Raw genomic sequence first — 19,664 nt, 5'->3', positions numbered from 1 at the left:
AGACAAGTCACAAAAGAGGAGATACTAAAGACTAATAGATATTTTAAAGTGTTAGCATTAAAAAATTGTATTTTTATCTAAGTAGCAGTAATCTTAGGATACACATTGTATCCATTTAAATTTAAGATTTGAATTGAATCAAATAGGTACTCTTGTATGCTGCTGAAGGGAACATAAATTGGCACAAGCTAGAAAGAAATGTTGGTAATATATATTCAGAGCTTTAAAAGTATTTATACCTTTATATCAGTAATCCCACCTCTAGAAAAATATCTATGGAAAAGAATCATAAAAAAACAAAGATTTATTTACAAGACTGTCATTATTTTTATAATAAAAGAATTGTGTTAAAAATATAACAATCCATGACTAATTAGATAAATGTCTATATAGCCTTCCAGTGGAATATGATACAGCCATTAAAATGATGTTTTCAGAGAATAATGACGTGAGAAATGCTATTGTAATGATGTTATGAAAGAGAGCCACGAGACAACATAAACAGTACTCTTATTCCAGTTGTATGTGTTTGTATGTATATAAGGGGAAAAGATTGAAAAGAAAATCAGACTATTAACAGTCCTTGTCACTAGTTGGTAGAATTGTAGACAATTTAAATTTCCCTCTTGATACTTAAGCTTAATGGCATTCTTGATACTTTTCATAGTGTTTATTTATCTCCAGTAAGCATATTACTTTTATAATTAGAATGAAGAATAATAAGCATTAAAGATAAAACAAATGTCTTTACCTATTTCAGAATTTGAACATCAAGTAGGCAAAAAATAAGTAAGAATATAGAATATTTGAAAGCTGTCAGGATTCATTGACTAGGTATACAAGTAAACATAGAACTTTGTACTCTGAATAAAATACATTTTTTCTCTAATGTCTGCAGAACATTTACAAAATCAGTATCTTGACCTTAAAGAAAATCTTACTAAATTATAGAAAGTAAAAAGGTTATATTTTTTGACTATAAGCCAGTAAAACTAGAAATTAGCAACAAAAGATAGCCATAAATATAACTACTTGTAAATCAAGAATTTTTTCTAAATAACTCATAGTTTAAAAAGAAAACTAGTATACAAGTAATATATAGTTTATATATATTTCTATGATACATGAAATGATATAGAAATTATTTTAAAGGGTACCCACTTTATATCAAAATCTATGGAATACAATCAAAGTTATGCTTAGACAATTTTACCTTCAAATATTATTTTTAAATAAAGACTTAAATATATGAATCTAAGTATTCAGCTTACGTTAACAAAAAAAAAAGTGATAAGATAAAATATAAGAAGGTTGTGGAAGAGAATTATAAAATCAACCTTGAAATTAGAGATACAGAAAGCAAACCAAAAATAAATAAAACCAAAAGCTGTGTTTTGGAAAATATTGATAAAACAGATAAATTCCTGGCAAATCTCATTAAGGAAGAAAGGTGAAAATAAAAAGCATATGATATTAGGCGTAAGAAAACAGATATAACCACATATAGTCAGTTCTGCTAAAATGCAACTTACGCAGTTTTTTAAAATCATCACAATGTGCAAAATCGCACGATACAAACCATAGGGCTTATGGAAAAAAATGGAGTTATGGACAAGTTTTGGATTTAATTGTGTCCCCCCAAATCTGTATTGTAATCCTGTACCTGTAAATATGATTCTTTTTGGAAATAGAGGTTTTCCTTTTGTTATGAAAAATGGATCAAATGATTAAAAATGCAGATGTCTTTGATCAGTTGATTCTGAGCTTTGGTCAATACTAAGGAAGTAATTCTAAGTTGCAGACAGACTTACATTATATTGTTTGTAAGTGTTAATAGATAACATCTTTTTAAAAGTCAGTTTGATAGTATCTATCAAATTTTAAACGGTCATGCCCTTGGATCTAACAATTCTACTTCTAGAACTTTATTTTTACAGAAATACAGCTAGAGATGTATAAATACAGCTACAGATGTGCAATATGTTTAATGTAATTTTTTTTGTAATAAGAAAAACTGAAAACAATATAAACATTCATTAATAGAAAAACATTATAGTACATGCTTAAGTTGGAATACTATGCAGTTATTTAAAAGAATGAAGTTGATAAGAAAGTACTCACATGGAATTATATGCACGATTTGTTAAAAGATAAGTATTGCCAAGTAGTATTAAATTTTTTTATGTACATGATTATAGTAATACTTTCCATAATAGTTATCTTTGAGAAGTGGGACCACAAGGGACTTTTTAATGTTTATCCTTGTTACATTTCTTAGAATAGTGTACTATTTCTAAGACCAAAAGGAGGAAAGAAATATTGACAAAATCTCCCAAATTTTCTCCATGATTATGTATTTTTATTATCACAGGAAAAACAAATGAACGAAAAATTAAGTTTACTAGTATGATGAACTAGTAATTTTATTTTGTGTATATATATTAAATCCTGAATTCAGGCCTGCATCAGATTGTTTTATTTTATGCCCTTCCTTGTTCCAGAAGGAATTGAGGTACCTTTTGTCTGAGCTACAGAACCATTTCAGTACATTCAAAACAGCACGAGCTATATGACTGTGCTAAATACTTGTCCAGCTGCCTTAAATACATTATTTAGTGTGTGTGTTAAGATTTGGGAGCCCTTTACAGAACAGAGCTCAGAGTCGAGCTCCTTCCTCCTGCCTGCAGTTAAGGGTGATGGTAAATTGTTGCTCACATGTGTGCGTGGCTTCCCTACCCACACTGTAAGCGCCTAATGGGAGAGCTACTTTACTTCTTTAAAAAACAGTCTGTTCTGACCCCAAGAGTGTGGCCCCTGGACACCCTTTTAACTTAGTACTGAACTCACTCCTGAGGTTCACCCTTCAGACAAACATTAGACAGGCCCATAAACAAACAGTAATACACATATCTCAACCATGTATACGAGACTACGTGGTCACACCGGCTCAGGGGCAAGGACGAAAAGACAGGAGAAGACAGGCAAGCTGGATGAATGGAAATGGAGAACCCAAGGTCAAGAACGGGAGCATGTTGACATGTCGTGGGGTTGGCAACCAATGTCACAAAACAATATGTGTATTAATTGTTTAATGAGAGAATAATTTGCTCTGTAAACCTTCATCTAAAGCACAGTAAAAACAAACAAAAAAGAATGTTAAAAAAAAAAGCCTGCTCTGTTCAAGTGTGAGTCTAGCCCTCTAGAAATGAGAAATAGATATAGTGTCGCTCCTTGAAGAAAAAATATGACTTTTAAAAAATAACAATTAGCTAATGTTATTGCTGAGAAAATCATGGTAAAGAAAATTGATTTGTAGATAAGCCTCTTAAAGGGGAATGAGGTAGAAAAGTGAATAACCAGAGGAATTTTGTTGCCTTGTATATTCTCACATAACCTTGTACTTACTTTATCTTTATGGCATTTATCACAAAAATGATAAAATAACTATTTTCTTTTAAAGTATTACACAAACCTCAGTAAACACCCAGTTAACAAGTACGGACATTACTTTCTGTCTCCCCCCACCCTTTTTTTCAGTCATCAAAGAAAAATTCTGGATGCCTCCAAATGTTTTGAAAAGTTCCTTGTTTTTAAGCTCAGCTGAAGGAATCAATTTACTATCCTTTGCAGCTTTCCTTACGTTGACAACTTACTCTTTAAGAATATATGAACATTTGGCATTTGAAAAAAGCTAAATAACTCCAGACTTGCTTAGGGCTTATAAATGCCCTGGTTAGGGCTTATAAGCACATGATTGGCTTCTACATATGGGTCACTATAAACATGGATACTTAGGTAAATACTCACATATACACACGCGCGCGTGCACGCTCACCTTTTATGCATCCCTACAAAGGATAAGTAGAACATGCTATGTAGAAACTGTTTTTTTGTGTAAATTTGACATACAAAGTAATCTGATCAGATTGGGAAATGCCTTTCACGTATCCATTTGGTCAGTATTTGTTGATTTCCTACTGTGCCAGGTGCACTAGGAATACAGGAATAAGATGCAGCCTTGAGAAGCTTGTAGTGAGGGGAAATAAACTGATATTAGAAACAGAATCTTTAAAATATCTGATTTATTTCTCTTGTAGAGAATTTACTATCTATTTGCTCAATGGCCAGAGCCTTGCCTGAGTTAGAGAACATTTCAGCTGTGGCATTATTGAAATAAAAGTATTTTAAATCAAGGTTATCTTCAGAATTGACCCATATCAAGACTCTGAGCTTGATTCAGTGTTCTCTCTCTGTCTCTTTCACAGACACACACACACACAAGCCAATTTAAAAATTATAAGGTAAAAATTATGATAATTCATTGGATCTTAATTATGACTGCTACTTTTAAAGTGGTATAAAATAACTGACTTGATTGGCAAAATATTAATGTTAGATATAATTACATGATAATGTTTTCTTTGTACAATGAGGTTTTACTGAAACATAGTTATTCACTTAAAGAATTTCTTTTTGAGTGGAGCCAACATGGTGCCCTAGACAGACGCATCGTGCTGTCCCTTTGTAGCAAAGACCTGAAAAACTAAGTAAAACAGACACAAACGTAAATCCTGCAACCATGAGCATCAAATGAAGGGATAAAGAACTAGATCAAACACAGAATGGAAGAAGAAACTGAAAGAAAACAGAATGCGGAGAGTTATGGAGTGGAGGTCCCCTGCCAACTAATACGGCACAGCATTGTCATCTTGGAGCACAGCCAGCAACAACCCCAGACAGGGAGTAAGGGAAGGCAAATTCACGGAGCTTCCAACAGGAGACAGAGACCCAATAACCAGAGAAACACAATTTCCCACCTCTCATCCTTCTGCCCTTTATGCCACACCCAGAAGGGCCATGCTGTGCCACTCGGCTAGAGAGCTACTGGCCTGCCATCACCTCGAATCCACCCTGCCCCCACCCGCTGGCTCCTACCATACGATTTTTTCTCCCTTCTTTTCTTTTTCCCTCCCATTTAGCCCCATATGCCACCTCTACCCCTTCCCCTGGGCCATGCCGCACCGCTCCACTCAGCTAGAGAGCCATCAGCCTGCTATCACTCTGGGTCCACTCCATCCCCATCCACCGGCTCCCACTGTGCCTTTTTCCCCCGTTTTTCTCCTTTTCTTTCTTTGTCCCACCTTGTCCCATACATCACGTCTATCCCTTCCTGCTGGGCTACGCTGCACCGCCACAGGTACAGAGCTACCGGCCTGCCACCACCCTGGGTCACACCCACTGCACCATTTTTTCCCCCCTTTCTTCCTTATCTTTCCTCCTCCCACCTAGTCTCATCTGCCACCTCCCATCCTTTCTGCTGGGCCAGGACACACCGCCACAGCTATAGAGCCACCGGCCTGCCACTTTCTACCTTGCACTTAGCCCCATACACCACCTCCCCACCCTTCTCACTGGCCCCCAGATCCACCCTACCCCCACCCACCTGCTACCTGTTTTTTCCTTCTTGTTTCCTTCTTCCGCCATCTAGGCCTGTACACCAGCCCCCCTTCGCACCATCCTTCACCGTGTCACCACAGCTAGAGTTTCCATGACACTCAGGCCCACTGCTCCATTGGCCCACACTGCCCCTGCCCTCCTGCCACTCGACCAGCTGCTGAACTGTGGAAAGTGACCCCTAATCACTCCCCATCCAATATCCCCGCCTATCTGGTGAGGGGCTGTGAACGTTCCCAACGTCAGGTAGCAGACAGCGCCCGCCCAGTCTGCCCTCAACTACCTCACCAAACCAGTGTACAATGAAGTGAGCTTGCCCTGCCTGCTGCTGCCCTACCGACCTGGACAAAGTTATGAGAGCCATCATGCCCAAAGACGAGCAAGCTACAAAACATGCCTGGCCCACCTGCCCTGATACCAAAACAAAACAAAGAAGCAGGATGAAACAAATTAAAAAACAAAAACTAATATCTTAATGTTTTGGAGACAGCAAACAATATCAAAACATAAAAAAGCAGGACAAGATGGCTCCAGCAAGTGGCTAAAATAAAGAATAATATGAACTTCTGGTAGAAGAAAAGGCAGTGGAACTACCTAATATGGAATTCAAAAGACTAATACTTAGTGCTCTCCAAGAGATTAGGAAAGAGATAAGGGAAAACACAGATATAACCAAGGAAAAAATAGATAAAATCATGGAAAACACAGACAAACTCAATGAAAACATAGCCAAAATCAAGGAAAACACAGAAAAAGCAATAGAAGAATTCAGGAAAACAGTACAAGATCAAAATGTCAAAATAGATAAACAATTAGATATCACACAGAAACAGCAATTAGAAACCCAAAAGATAAACAACAAAATTTCAGAGATGAACAATTCAACAGAAGGTTTTAGGAGCAAATTTGAGACAATGGAAGACACAATAAGCAAAATTGAAGACAAATCCTTGGATGCCACTTTGAGGAAAAATCAGATGAAAGAATGAAGAAAACCTAAGAACTATGTGGGACACAAGAGCAAAAATTTGCACATGATCAGAGTTCCAGAACAGGGAGAAAGTGGAAAACATGGAGAAGATTGTTGAAGATTTGTAGGCAGAAAACTTCCCAAATATCATGAAAGATGAAAAGCTGACCATCCAAGAGTCTAAACGAACCTGAGGATAGATCCCAAAAGAAAGTCACCAAGGCATATCATAATCACACGTGCCAAAAGCACAGAAAAAAGGAAGAATCTTGAGAGCAGCTCAAGAAAAAGAGTAACTTACAAAGGGCAAACAATATGACTAAGCTCTGATTACTCGACAGAAACTATGCAGGCAAGAAAGCAATGAGATGATATATATAAAATCTTCAAAGAAAACAACTGCCAACCAAGAATAACATACCCTGCAAAACCCTCTTTCAAATAGGATGGTGAAATTAGGATATTTCCAGATACACAGAAATTAAGGGAATGCATAAAAACTAAACTAAACTTACAAGAAATATTAAAGGGAGTCCTTTGGTTAATGAACCGACATCAATCGGAGTCTAGGATACAGGACAGCATCAGCCAGATGCCAACCTAGGTAAAGAACTCTCAATAATAAAACAAAAGCTGAAAGACTTAGAACAGTGAAACAGAGACATCAATCAGTAAACGATGACAATGTCAAAACAATAAAATAATAAATGGTGTAGGTATAAAACTTTCAAATGGAGAGGAAATCAAGGCAATATCAAGTAATGAAAGACTCGTTCAAACTTAGGAAGGGTAAATTTCAAAGATAAGGGTAAACACAAAGTTAACAAACCTACCCATCAGAATAAAAAAGAAGAAAAACATAAAGTCTCAGTAAACACAAAATCTATAATAATGAAAGAAAACAATATCCACAAACAAAAGGAACTCAGCACAAGAAAGTAAGAACAAAGAAAACGTCAGCACAACAAAACAATTTTTTAAAAAGCACATTATGACAGCAATAAACTCATATCTGTCGATAATCGCACTGAATGTAAATGGCTTAAATGCACCTGTACAGAGACAGAGAGAGGCAGAATGGATAAAAAAGCACAACCCATCAGTATGCTGTCTACAAGAGGCACACCTTAGACACAAGGACATAAATATATTACAAATCAAAGGATGGAAAAAAATATGTCAAATGGTAACCAAAAAGGGCAGGAATGGCAATATTAATCTCAGATAAAATAGGCTTTAAGGCAAAATCCATCACAAACTCCAGGACAAGGATGGACATTATATAATGATTAAAGGGACAGTCCACCAAGAAGACATAACATTAATAAATATCTATGCACTCAACAACAGGGCTCCAAAATACATAAAGTCTAACAGCACTGAGAAGAGAATAGACAGTTCCACAATAATAATAGGAGACTTAAACACACCACTGTCAGCAAAGCACAAAACATCTAGAAAGAAATTCAGCAAAGATACAGAAGATCTAAAGGCCAAAATCAGCCAACTTGACCTCATAGGCATATATAGAACCCTCCACCCAACAACAGCAAAGTATACATTCTTTTCCAATGCAAATGGAACATTCTCCAGAATAGACCACATTTTAGACCACAAAGCAACCCTCAATAAAATCCAGAACATCAAAATAATACAAAGCATTCTCTCTGATCACAGTGACATAAAAGTAAAAATCAATAACAGGAAGAGCAAGCAAAAAAAAAAATAAAAAACACGGAAACTGAGTAACACCTTGCTGTTATCTCTACTGGGTAATAGAAGAAATCAAAGAGAGAATTAAAAAATTCCTAGAATCAAATGTGAATAAATACACATCATACCAAAACCTTTGGGACACAGCAAAGACAGTGCTCAGAGGTCAGTTTAGAGCAATAAATGCACATATCAAAAAAGAAATACGGGCCAAAAATCAAAGTGTCAGCCCTACAACTCGAACAAATAGAGAACAGCAAAAGAAGCCCACAGCCACCAGAAGAAAAAATAATAAAGATCAGAACAGAAATAAATGAGATAGAGAACAGGAAAACAATGGAAAGAATCAACATGACCAAAATTGGTTCTTTGAAAAGATCAATAAAATTGACAAACCACTGGCCAAACTGACAAAACAAAAACAGGAGAGGAAGCAAATAACCCAAATAAGAAATTAGGTGGGGGACATTACAACAGACCCAACTGAAATGAAAAGCATCAACAGAATGCTATGAAAAATTATACTCCAACAAATTTGAGAACCTAGAGGAAATGGGAAGATTTCTAGAAACATACTACCTACCTAAACATACGCTGAGATAGAAAATCTGAACGTAAAGTGGTAACTTTGGTGAATGATAAGACAATACACAATACTGGGGAAGTCAGCACAGCTTGACCAAGGCAGGCTCATGGAAACTTCATAGATACATTGAAACTCCCTAAGGGACCGAATTACTGGGCTGAGGGCTGGGGACCATGGTCTCAGGGGACATCTAGCTCAATTGGCATAATATAGTTTATAAAGAAAATGTTCTACATCCTTCTTTGGTGAGTAGCATCTGGGGTCTTAAAAGCTTATAAGTGGCCATCTAAGATACGTCTACTGGTCCCACACTGTCTAGAGCAAAGGAGAATGAAGAAAACCAAAGACACAAGGGACAGATTAGTCCAGAAGACTAATGGACCACAAATACCACAGCCTCCACCAGCCTGAGTCCAGCACAACTAGTTGGTGCCCGGCTACCACCACTGACTGCTCTGACAGGGACCACAATAGAGGGTCCTGGACAGAGCTGGAAAAAAATGTAGAACAAAATGCAAATTCACACACAAAAAAGACCAGACTTAGTGGTCTGACAGAGACTGAAGGATCCTGAGACCATGGCCCCCCGAGACACTCTGCTAACTCAGAATTGAAGCCACTCCTGAAGTCCACCTTTCAGTGAAAGATTAGACGGGCCTATAAAACAAACAATAACACACACGAGGAATGTGCTTCTTAGTTCAATCAGGTATAGGAGATCAAATGGGCAACACCTACCCAAAAGCAAAGATGTGAAGGCAGGAAGGGACAGGAAGACTGGATGAATGGACATGGAGAACCCAGGGTGGAAAGCTAAGGTGGAGAGTGCTAACACATTGCTGGGTTTGCAATCAATGTCACAAAACAATTTATGTATAAATTTTTTAATGAAAAACTATTTTGGGCTATAAACTTTCACCTAAAAAACAAAACAAAACAAAAATCAGTTGTCATAGAATCCACTCATGGCAGCCCCATGTGTGTCAGTGTGGAACCGTGCTCCATACCAAGGTGCCTCTGGGTAGACTCAAACTACCAGCCTTTCAGTTAGCAGCCCAGTAGTTAGCCATTTGCACCACCCAAGGACTTCAGTGTTATAATACTTCACCGAGAACTCTCATTGCCTTCTCTCCAGACTCCATCACAAAGCAGGCTGTAAGCAAGGATCCTCGGGGTCTCTTCATTACCTTCCAGCTATTCATCCTCAACTTTTTGTTTTTGGTAGAGCCTGTGATATCAGCGAAATGGATAGAATTGCAGATGGATTGATTTTGAACTGATTTATGATCCTTAGTGTACCAGAGTAATTTTATGCATATAACTCCTCTTACAGTTATCTCCACAATGATTTTAAAGAGTTCAGTGCTTATGGGAGGAGGCCATCATAAGTGACGCTTGCATATTCATTCATTTCAATCAGAGAGTTTTAAAGATTCAGGGGAATAGTTGCCACCTCTGAAAATTACTCTTGGTTAGGTTTCCTCATTTGTTGTTGTTGTTTTTCTTCCAGACAAAATACATAGTTAAAAAAAAATAGAATTTCTTTTTTGCTTAATGCTTTTCGTTTCTTTTGCAGGAGTTTATTTTGTCAGAAGATTACAACAAGATGACTCCTGTGAAAAACTACCAAGGTAGGGAATGACAATAGGGTTTTCGCTTACCTAGTCTGCAAAATATTTCTTGATGTCTTCCACTGTCACAAGAGAGTACTTGGTTTGCTATAGTCAGGGGGAACAAAACAGAGCAACCCTTTGAGGTGAATGTTATCCTCAGTTTTTTAAGTAAGAAGTTGAGGCCCATAGAGTTTGGGTGATTTGTCTGTGCTCCTCCAGCATTAAAGTGCAGATCCAGACACAGGTCAGTACAACGCCAAAACACACAGCCTTTGTTTCTTACCACACCACACTGCCTCCAAACAGTGTGGCAAGCGTGGAGTCGGGGCAGTGTTAGGAATACACTGCTTTACATGGGGCTCATTTCATATTTGGTTAAATGTTTTAAAATGATGAGAGTATTCATGTTGTGTAAGAGAAAAAATTAAGTTTTTATTGTTTCTTCAACACTGGTAGTATATGATAGGATATTTTCATAGTATATAGGTCAGGAGCAAGTTTTGGAAGGAATTTCTATATCCAGACCAACAATGATATAAAATTAGTACATTAGACATGGACCTCTTCGGAACACTTAGAGGTCATCTCATTCAGATCTCTTGAGTGATTATCCAGTCTCTTCTTTATCCAAAGACATAACAACCCATTCTGATTTTGTAAAATTCAAAGCATTGAGAAATTTTTCCTTTTTTTCAGATTTTAAGCCAAAATTAATTTCCCTATAGCTTTATTCTTCAGGTTTTTTTCTTCATACATTACTCATCAAATATTTATTGAGTACCTATTGTGTTCCAGTAGCTGATGATTAGAATGGTGAACAAGGCATGTGTTATCTCTGCCAGTGAGCAGTTAAATAGGTTAAACAGGTAAATAAGTGGCTAAAATGTCATGTGATAAGTGCTAGAATGTTTCCCGATAGTCTTTGCTCAGTCTGTTGGTGCTACATAGACTAAGTACAGTCTCTCTGACACGTAACAGCCTTTCAGTTATTTTTAAAAAGGCATGAAATTTCTTAACCCCATCCCTTTCCCCTCCTTCAGTCTGCCCCCCCCACCGCCGCCTTCTAACCAAGACATTTTTGCCTGCAATTCACATGATTTGGAAAAATGTTTTTTAATTGTCTTGTGTACAGATCTTAGGGTATCATGTTGTACCTTTAGAGCACGTTGTGGTAGTCACCTTCTAAGATGGCTCCTAATGATCTCCACCTCCTGATAATCCTGCTTTTGTGTAGGCCCCTCTCCTTGAGTGTGGGCAGGCCCTAGAATATGGCAACAATGATGAATATCACTTCTGAAATTAGACTACGAAGAGCCTATGGATTCTGTCTTGCTCGTCCTCTCTTGCTTGTTTTCTCTGCTGGAAGCCAGCTGCCATGTTGTGAGTTGCCCTGTGGAGAGGCCTGTATGGTGTAAACTGAGGAAGGCCACCAGTCAGGAGCCAACAAGGAACTGAGGCCCTCAGTCTAACAGCCCTTGAGGAACTGAGCCCAGTCAGCAACCACATGAGTGTGCTTGGAAAGAGATCCTTCTTCTATTGAGCCTTTAGATGAGACCACAGCCCCTCCTAACACCCACCATGATTGTAGCTTTGTGGAAACCTTGAGGCAGTCACTCCTTGCTAAGCTGCACCAAGATATCTGACCCACAGAGTTTGTGAGATAATAAATGTTTGTTGTCGAAAGCCTTTAAGCTTTGGAGTAACTTGTTATGCAGCAACAGATAGCTAATATATACATGTTGTTGTTGCTGTGTGCCGTCGAGTAGATTCCAATGCATAGCAACCCTGTAGGACAGAGTAGAACTACTCCATAGGGTTTCCAAGGAGCGGCTGGTGGATTTGAATCGCCGACCTTTTGGTTAGAAGCCTGAGCTCTTAACCACTTTGCTACCAAGACACCATTATATACATGTAATCTTACACATTTATAATAAGACAATCATATTTCTTTTCCTATGTGCTGTTCATCTTAAAGGTGAATTTTCTGGCAGCCACTTTATACTGTTGGCTCACAGAAAGTAGTCAACTCAAATGCAACAGTTTCTCACTTGAGTTATTATTAGGCTATATCTCCTGTACTTTTGAGGCTGTTTCATATACACAGGCATATCTTGGAGATATTGTAGGTTCAGTTCCAGACCACTGCAATAAAGCATGTATCACATAAAGCGAGTAACACGAATATTTTGGTTTCTCAGTGCATATAAAAGTTATGTTTACCCTATATCACAGTCTGGTAAGTGTGCAGTAGCATTATGTCTAAAAAAACAATGTACATACTTTAATTAAAAAATACTTAAAAAAAAATACCATCATCTGAGCCTTCATCTTTTTGCTGGTGGAGGGTCTTGCCTCGATGTTGATGGCTGCTGACTGATCAGGGTGGTGGTTGCTGAACGTTGGGGTGGCTGTAGCAGTTTCTTAAAATAAGGCATGCTGAAGGCTGTAGTCTTTGATCTTCATCAATAAGTGCTTCAAGTTCTCTTCACTTTCAGTGAGCAAGGTTGTGTCATCTGTATATTGCAGGTTGTTAATGAGTGTTCTTCCAATCTAATGCTGTGTTCTTTTTCATATAGTCCAGCTTCTTGGATTATTTGCTCAGTATACAGATTGAATAAGTATGGTGAAAGGATACAATACTGACACACACCTTTCCTGATTTTAAACCCCACAGTATCTCCTTGTTCTGTTTGAACAACTACCTCTTGGTCTATGTACAGGTTTATGTACTCACATGCATGAGCACAATTAAGTGTTTTGGAATTCTCGTTCTTTGCAATGTTATCCGTAATTTGTTGTGATCCATACAGTCGAATGCTTTTGCATAGTCAATAAAACATAGGTAAATATCTTTCTGGTATTCTCTGCTTTTAGCCAAGATCCATCTGACATCAGAAATTATATCGCTTGTTCCACCTCCTCTTCTGAATCCAGCTTGAATTTCTGGCAATTTCCTGTCGATGTACTGCTGCAAAAATTTTTGAGTCATCTTCAGCACAGTTTTATTTGCATTTGATATTGTTAGATAATTTCTGCATTCTATTGGATCACCTGTCTTTGGAGCGGGCACACATATGGATCTCTTCAAATTGGTTGGCCAGGTAGCTGTCTTCCAGATTTCTTGGCATAGACAAGTGAATGCTTCAGCGCTGCATCCAGTTGGTGAAACATCTCAGTTGGTATTCCGTCAATTCCTGGAGCCTTGTTTTTGCTAATGCCTTCAGTGCAGCTTGGACATCTTCCTTCAATACCATTGGTTCTTGATCATATGCTACCTCTGAAATGGTTGAACATTGACCAGATCTTTTTGGGGTGTGTGTGTGTGTGTGTGTGTGTGTGTATACATATATATATAGTTTTGTTTTTAACAAAATGCTGATGTTCGCTTTCGGTTATTCATCATTTCATTTTATTTAGCCCGTTTTCAATAAGATATTTTGAAATCCTAATTGTTATTATATATACTGACTCTCACATAGTTTTGTGTTTCCCTTAAATGTATCAGCATGAAATATGCCTTTACCTAAGTCTGTGTTAAAAATGACTGACCTTATAGATGCATAGATGATTAGCGTACCCTTAGAAAGCACTGTCCATTGGCATTATTCTTTGGGTATCCTGTGGCCAACCAGTATAGCCAACTGTATTAAATATAGCTCACATATTTCCATTCTGTCCACAAAGGGATTGTGAAAAATTGATAACTAGACTACTGTGGGAACTCTTTCACCATAAACACTTAGAAATGATGTTAAAATGACACTTTTTGGTGTTGTTTTTGTTAATGCAAGGTAAGCTTTTGACGAGGAAATAAAAGGAAGATTCCCACGTGTCAGAAGCAGAGAAAGAACTAAAAGTTAGAGTGATACACATGTGACCTGACATTACAGTAGTCCTGGGGAGATGAATAGCAAGTAATGGCTTGAAACTCGTGTGTCAGTATGCACGTGGGGACAGGAGATGAGGTCTAGACCTACATGAGGTGGGGATTTGGAACTGAGATCCATATAAAGCTGAAATTCCATAGAAAGGCGAGGCCTGAAGCCCTGCACCAATTATCCCAGGAGACTATAGGGAAATACATTCTTGGCTTCAGCTCTGGATGGTTGGAAAAAGTGTCCCATCATAAATTAATAAGGGTATAAGACTTGAGCAACACAATGAACCATCTTACCTAAATTGTCATCTATAGACCACTCCATCCAACTAAAACAGAATACATATTCCTTTCATGTGTACACAGAACATTTACCAAGGTAGATCGTATTCCGGGCTGTAAAACACGTCTCAATAAATGTGAAAGGATTCAAGTCATACAAAATGTGTTCTCTGATCGAAATGACATTAAAGAAAAAATCAAAACAGAAAGATCTCTGTAAAATCTCTAAATATTTGGAAACTAAACAACACACTTCTGAATACTTCATGGGTCCAAGAAGAAATCAAAAGGGAAATTAGAAAGTATTCTGCGCTGAATGAAAATGGAAACACAGCATATCAGAATGTATGGGATGCCACCAAAGCAGTGCTAAGGGGTGTATTTATAGCACTAAACACCTATATTAGAAGAGAAGAAAGGTCTGAAATCAATGATCTCACCTTCTACCTTAAGAAACTAGAAAAAGAAGAGCAAATTAAATCCAAACTAAGCAGAAGAAACATTAGAGTAGAAATTCATGAAGTAGAAAACAGTTGAGTAAGAGAGAAGAGATTAAGTAGAAATAATCAGTGAAACCAATAGCTGGTTCTAGGAAAAGATTAATAAAAGTGATAAACCTCTAGCCAGACTGATCAGGAAAAAAAGATAAGATATAAATGAACAATATCAAGAATGAGAGAGGTGACCTCACTGTAAGAGTCTAGGGATATTTAAAGGATAACGAGGAATATTATGAGCAACTTTATGCCGATGTATTTCACAACTTAGACAAAACGGACAAATTCCTAGAAAGATACAAACTACCAGAGCCACTTAAGAAGAAAAAACCCCCAATAACCCTGTATCTATTAAATAACTTGAGTTTATAGTTAAAAACCTTCCCGAAAAGAAAACTCCAGGCACAGATTGTTTTATTGGTGCATTTTACCAAATGTTCAATTATGAAACAATACCAACTGTAGAAACTCTTCCAGAAAATTAAAGAAGTTGAATACTTTCCAACTCATTCTGTGAAACCAGCATTACCTTGATGCTAAAGAAAGGCAAAGATGACAATACAAAGAAAGAGCTACAGGCAGGTATCCCTCATGAACATGAATTTAAAAATTCCGAACAAAGTTTCAATAGATCAAATCCAACAATATGTAAACTGAATATATCATGACCTAGTGGAGTTTACCCCAGGAATGCAAGATTGGATTAACATTCTAAAATCAATCATTATAATTCACCATATTAACAAAATAAGGGAAAAACCATATCATTTTCTCAATAAAACCAAAACCAAACCTATTGCCATCTAGTTGATTCCCATTCATGGCAACCCTATGTGTTACAGAGTAGAACTGCTCCATAGAATTTTCTTTGGCTATAATCTTTATGGCAGCAGATTGTCAGGCTTTTCTTCTGCAAAGCCACTGGATGGGTTTGAACCACCAACGTTTAGGTTAGTAGTTGAGCATAAACCATTTGAGCTGATCATCTGTATAGACACAGAGAAAGTATTTGATAAAATCCGACATCCATTTCTGATTCAAAACTCTCAGCAAACTAGGAGTACAAGGAAACTTTCTCAAGCTGATAAAAGGTATCTACAAAAACCTACAGCTAACATCATACTTAATGGTGGAAAACTGAGTGCTTTTCCCCTAAGATCAGAAACAACACAAGGATGCTCATTCTCATGACTTTTGTTCAACATTGTGCTGGAGGTTCTACCCGGTGCAGTAAGACAAGAATAAGAAATGAAATTTACCCATGGAGTAAAGATAAAACATACCCACCGAACGTCCAGCATAAGGAATGGAAGAAAGACCTCTATACAAGGCACTTGATTGTGAAATGCCATTGCACCAGGTATACAGAAAAGCTCCTGAAGGTTTCCACAGGAGATAAAACAGCTCTCACACAATGAATAGGAGCCCAGATAGCATCAGGCTTCTCCACTGGCAGCCAGGTGACAGTAGAGCACTGATATCAAATTCTGATGGAAAATTAATTCAAACTCGGAATCCTGTGCATAGTCAAGATGGCAAGTGTGGTCAGGTAGGGTTAGATGTTTTCAGCCATGCAAGGCCTCAAACATTTTACTTCTTCTAAGCACTGAGGAAACAAACCTAAAAAAAGGAAATTATGACATCCCAGAAACAGGATTCAACACATGAGGGAGACAGAAGTAATTTCCAGGATGATAGCTATGTAGCAGGCTTAGACTGGGGCAGAAGGATAGATGGCTCCAGGATGGAGGTAAGGAAAAAGAAGAAGTAACCAAGTGTGTTTGCTTATCTTGAGAGGAGTTTTAAAATCCTGTTAGTAAATCTGAGACTATGTTAGTGCATAGAAAGTAAGCAAATGAAAAGAAAACAACTTTGAGGGGATAATTATACAAGACAGAAAAAAAAATGAAGATACACTACATGCCTCCACTGTGAACAGTATTTACATAGCATAATAATACATTTCTGAGAATTGATAGAATTATGTATCAATTAAAATTGATAGAATTGTATATATTATATATCTATTAGGTAGGTAGATAGATAAGTAGATACATTGATAGATTGATTGATTATGTAAGGGTCAGGGGAGGGGATGTTTGTATGTTTTTGTGGTGAATGGCAGCAGGTGTGTAACAGAGCTACCTAAATCCTCATCTTCCATTAGAGGAAGTCAGTAGAGAATGTGTGAAATTGAAAAATCAAGGAATAGCATTAAAAGTATGTTATTCAGAATTTATTTAGAAAAATACCAAACAAAAAGCCAAAAACCTTGAAATTGATTGCCTCTGGAATGTCAAAAAGAAATGTTCTAGAATTGCAAAGAAGTTTTTGAAAAAGAAATATACTAAGGGGACTTGCCTATTAAATATCTAAACATGCTGTAAAGCAACAGTAATTAGAACAGCATGGTACTAGTGGAAGAATAGACTATGGGCCAAAATAGAGAATGCAGGAATATAGCCATGTAAATATCAGTGTTTGCTACTTGAAAATATGGCATTTTAGACTATTGGATAAGGATGAATTACTCAAAGCACAGTTGCAGGATCATTGGCTATGCATTTGGGAAAAATAGTACAATTAGATCCCTACTTCTCATACGTCACACCCAGGGGCAGATTACCCAATAATCAAGGTAAGCACGGCCTTACTTTATCGTGTTTACTAATCTGGTTTACCTTGCTACTGGGTAATCTATCCCTGACAGGGATTGTAAATTTGAAAAGAGACTTTGATTCTGTGGGAAGGTGCTGTGGGGTTGGAAGAGAGACAGATGCCAGTCATACCTAGAAGCAGAAGCTTTGATTAGGTGAAAAAAATGTGGAATTGTTCACTACAGATGAGTAAATAAGCACAAGTAAGCCTGTGCTTCCATAACTTATTGAATAATCCACACCTGCTGAATTATACCGTATATGAAAATTAACTCAAAATGGATCGAGGACCTAAACGTAAGAACTAAAACCATAAAACTCTTAGAAGAAAACATAGAGTTATTGCTTTGGGACCTAGTTTTTAACAGTAGATTCTTAGATACAACACCAAAAGCATCAGCGACTAAAAACAAAATAGATAAATGGAAACTCATCAAAATTAAAAACTTTTATTCAACAAAGGACTTTAACAACAAAGTGAAGAGACAACCTACAGACTGGGAGATAATTTTGAGTAACCATATATTGGATAAAGGTTTAATATCCAGAATGTATAAGTAACTCCTGCAACTTGACAACGAAAAGACAAACATTTCAGTTTTTTTTAAAGAAAGGGCAAAGGACTTGAATAAACAGTGCACCAAAGAAGATATTCAAATGGCCAGTGAAAAGATGCTCAATGTCTTTAATCATTAAGAAAACAAAAAAACCAAATCCATTGCTGTCGAGTTGCCTCTGACTCATAGCAACCCTATAGGACAGAGTAGAACTGCCCCATAGGGTTTCCAAGGAGCGGAGTGGCTAGTGGATTCAAACTGCCAACCTTTTGGTTACCAGCCTGACCTCTTAACCACTATGCCACCTGGGTTCCCATTAACCAATAGGGAGATGTAAATCAAAACCACAGTGAGACGCCACTTCACCCCAATAGGATGGCTAGATTTAAAAAAAAAAGGAAAACAACAAATGTTGGTGAGAATATGGAGAAATAGGAACCGTCATCCATTGCTGGTGGGAATGCAAAACGGTACAGCAACTGTGAAAAATAGTTTATCGGTTCCTCAAAAAGTTAAACATAGAACTAACATTTGACCCAGCAATTTCACTCCCAGGTATATACCCAAGAGACTTAAAAGCAGCGACTCAGACACATGTGCACCAGTGTTCATTGCAGCTGTATTCTGTAGCCAAAGAGTGGAAACAGCCTAAATATCCATCAGCAGATAAATGGATAAACAAAATGTGGTACATATGTACTATGGAATACTACTCAGCCATAAAAAGAAATGAAGTCCTGATACTTCCAGCACTATGGATGAACCTTGAAAGCATTATGCTGAGTAAAGTGAGTTGCAGAAGACAAATATTGTATGATCCCACTTATATGAAATATCTAGAGCAGGCAAATGTGTAAGAACCAAAGTTTATTAGTGGTTACTGGGGGTCAGAGGGAGAGGGTACAGGGGAGTCATTGTTTAGGAAGCACTGAGTATCTGTTAATGGTGATGGAAAATTTGGCAGTGGATACTGTTGATGGTTCCACACATGACCAATATAATCAATGTCACTGAATAATACATGTAAAAAATACTGAATTAACAAATGTTATATTAAATATATTTTTACCACAATAGAAGAAAATTAGATCCCTACTTCACAGAATGCCCAAAAATAAATCCTAGATGAGTTAGCATGTATGCCCTTTGATTTTTCAGTTTCTCTTCAATTAATATTTCTTCCAGAAGTAAAGCACAGTTCACAAGGTCATATGGACTGGAATATTTGTAATAGTAAGATATTGGAGACATTTTTAATGTCCATAAATAGGGACATGGTTAAAAAAACAACTATGGTTTATTTATACCGGAGGCCAGCAAACTTTTTCTGTAAAGGGCTAGATAATAAATATTTTAGGCTTCGTGGGCTAAGAAGCAAAATCAAGGATATTATGTAGGCCCTTATGTAACAAGAAAAAAAAAAACTTTCCACCAATTTTTTATTGCTGAAATTATAAT

General features: G+C 37.2%; 1 protein-coding gene across 7 annotated transcripts in view; it reads left to right on the top strand.

Moving 5' to 3' along the window:
* Positions 1-19,664, top strand: part of WDFY2 (WD repeat and FYVE domain containing 2) — a 256,485-nt gene that overhangs the window by 192,526 nt on the left and 44,295 nt on the right. For all 7 annotated transcript variants that reach the window (XR_002824130.1, XM_004376562.2, XM_023731517.1 and 4 more), the window contains one exon: positions 10,300-10,354. Coding sequence is in view for 6 of the 7 variants with exons in the window: in XM_004376562.2 (XP_004376619.1) it covers positions 10,300-10,354 (55 nt within the window). In the remaining variant the exon portion in view is untranslated. The remainder of the gene's footprint in view (positions 1-10,299; positions 10,355-19,664) is intronic.

The sequence above is a fragment of the Trichechus manatus genome, unplaced genomic scaffold (assembly GCF_000243295.1).
Source record: "Trichechus manatus latirostris isolate Lorelei unplaced genomic scaffold, TriManLat1.0 scaffold00044, whole genome shotgun sequence".
Lineage (NCBI taxonomy): Eukaryota > Metazoa > Chordata > Mammalia > Sirenia > Trichechidae > Trichechus > Trichechus manatus.
The sequence above is the reverse complement of the archived record's forward strand: the minus strand, read 5'-3'. Positions and strand labels throughout refer to the sequence as shown.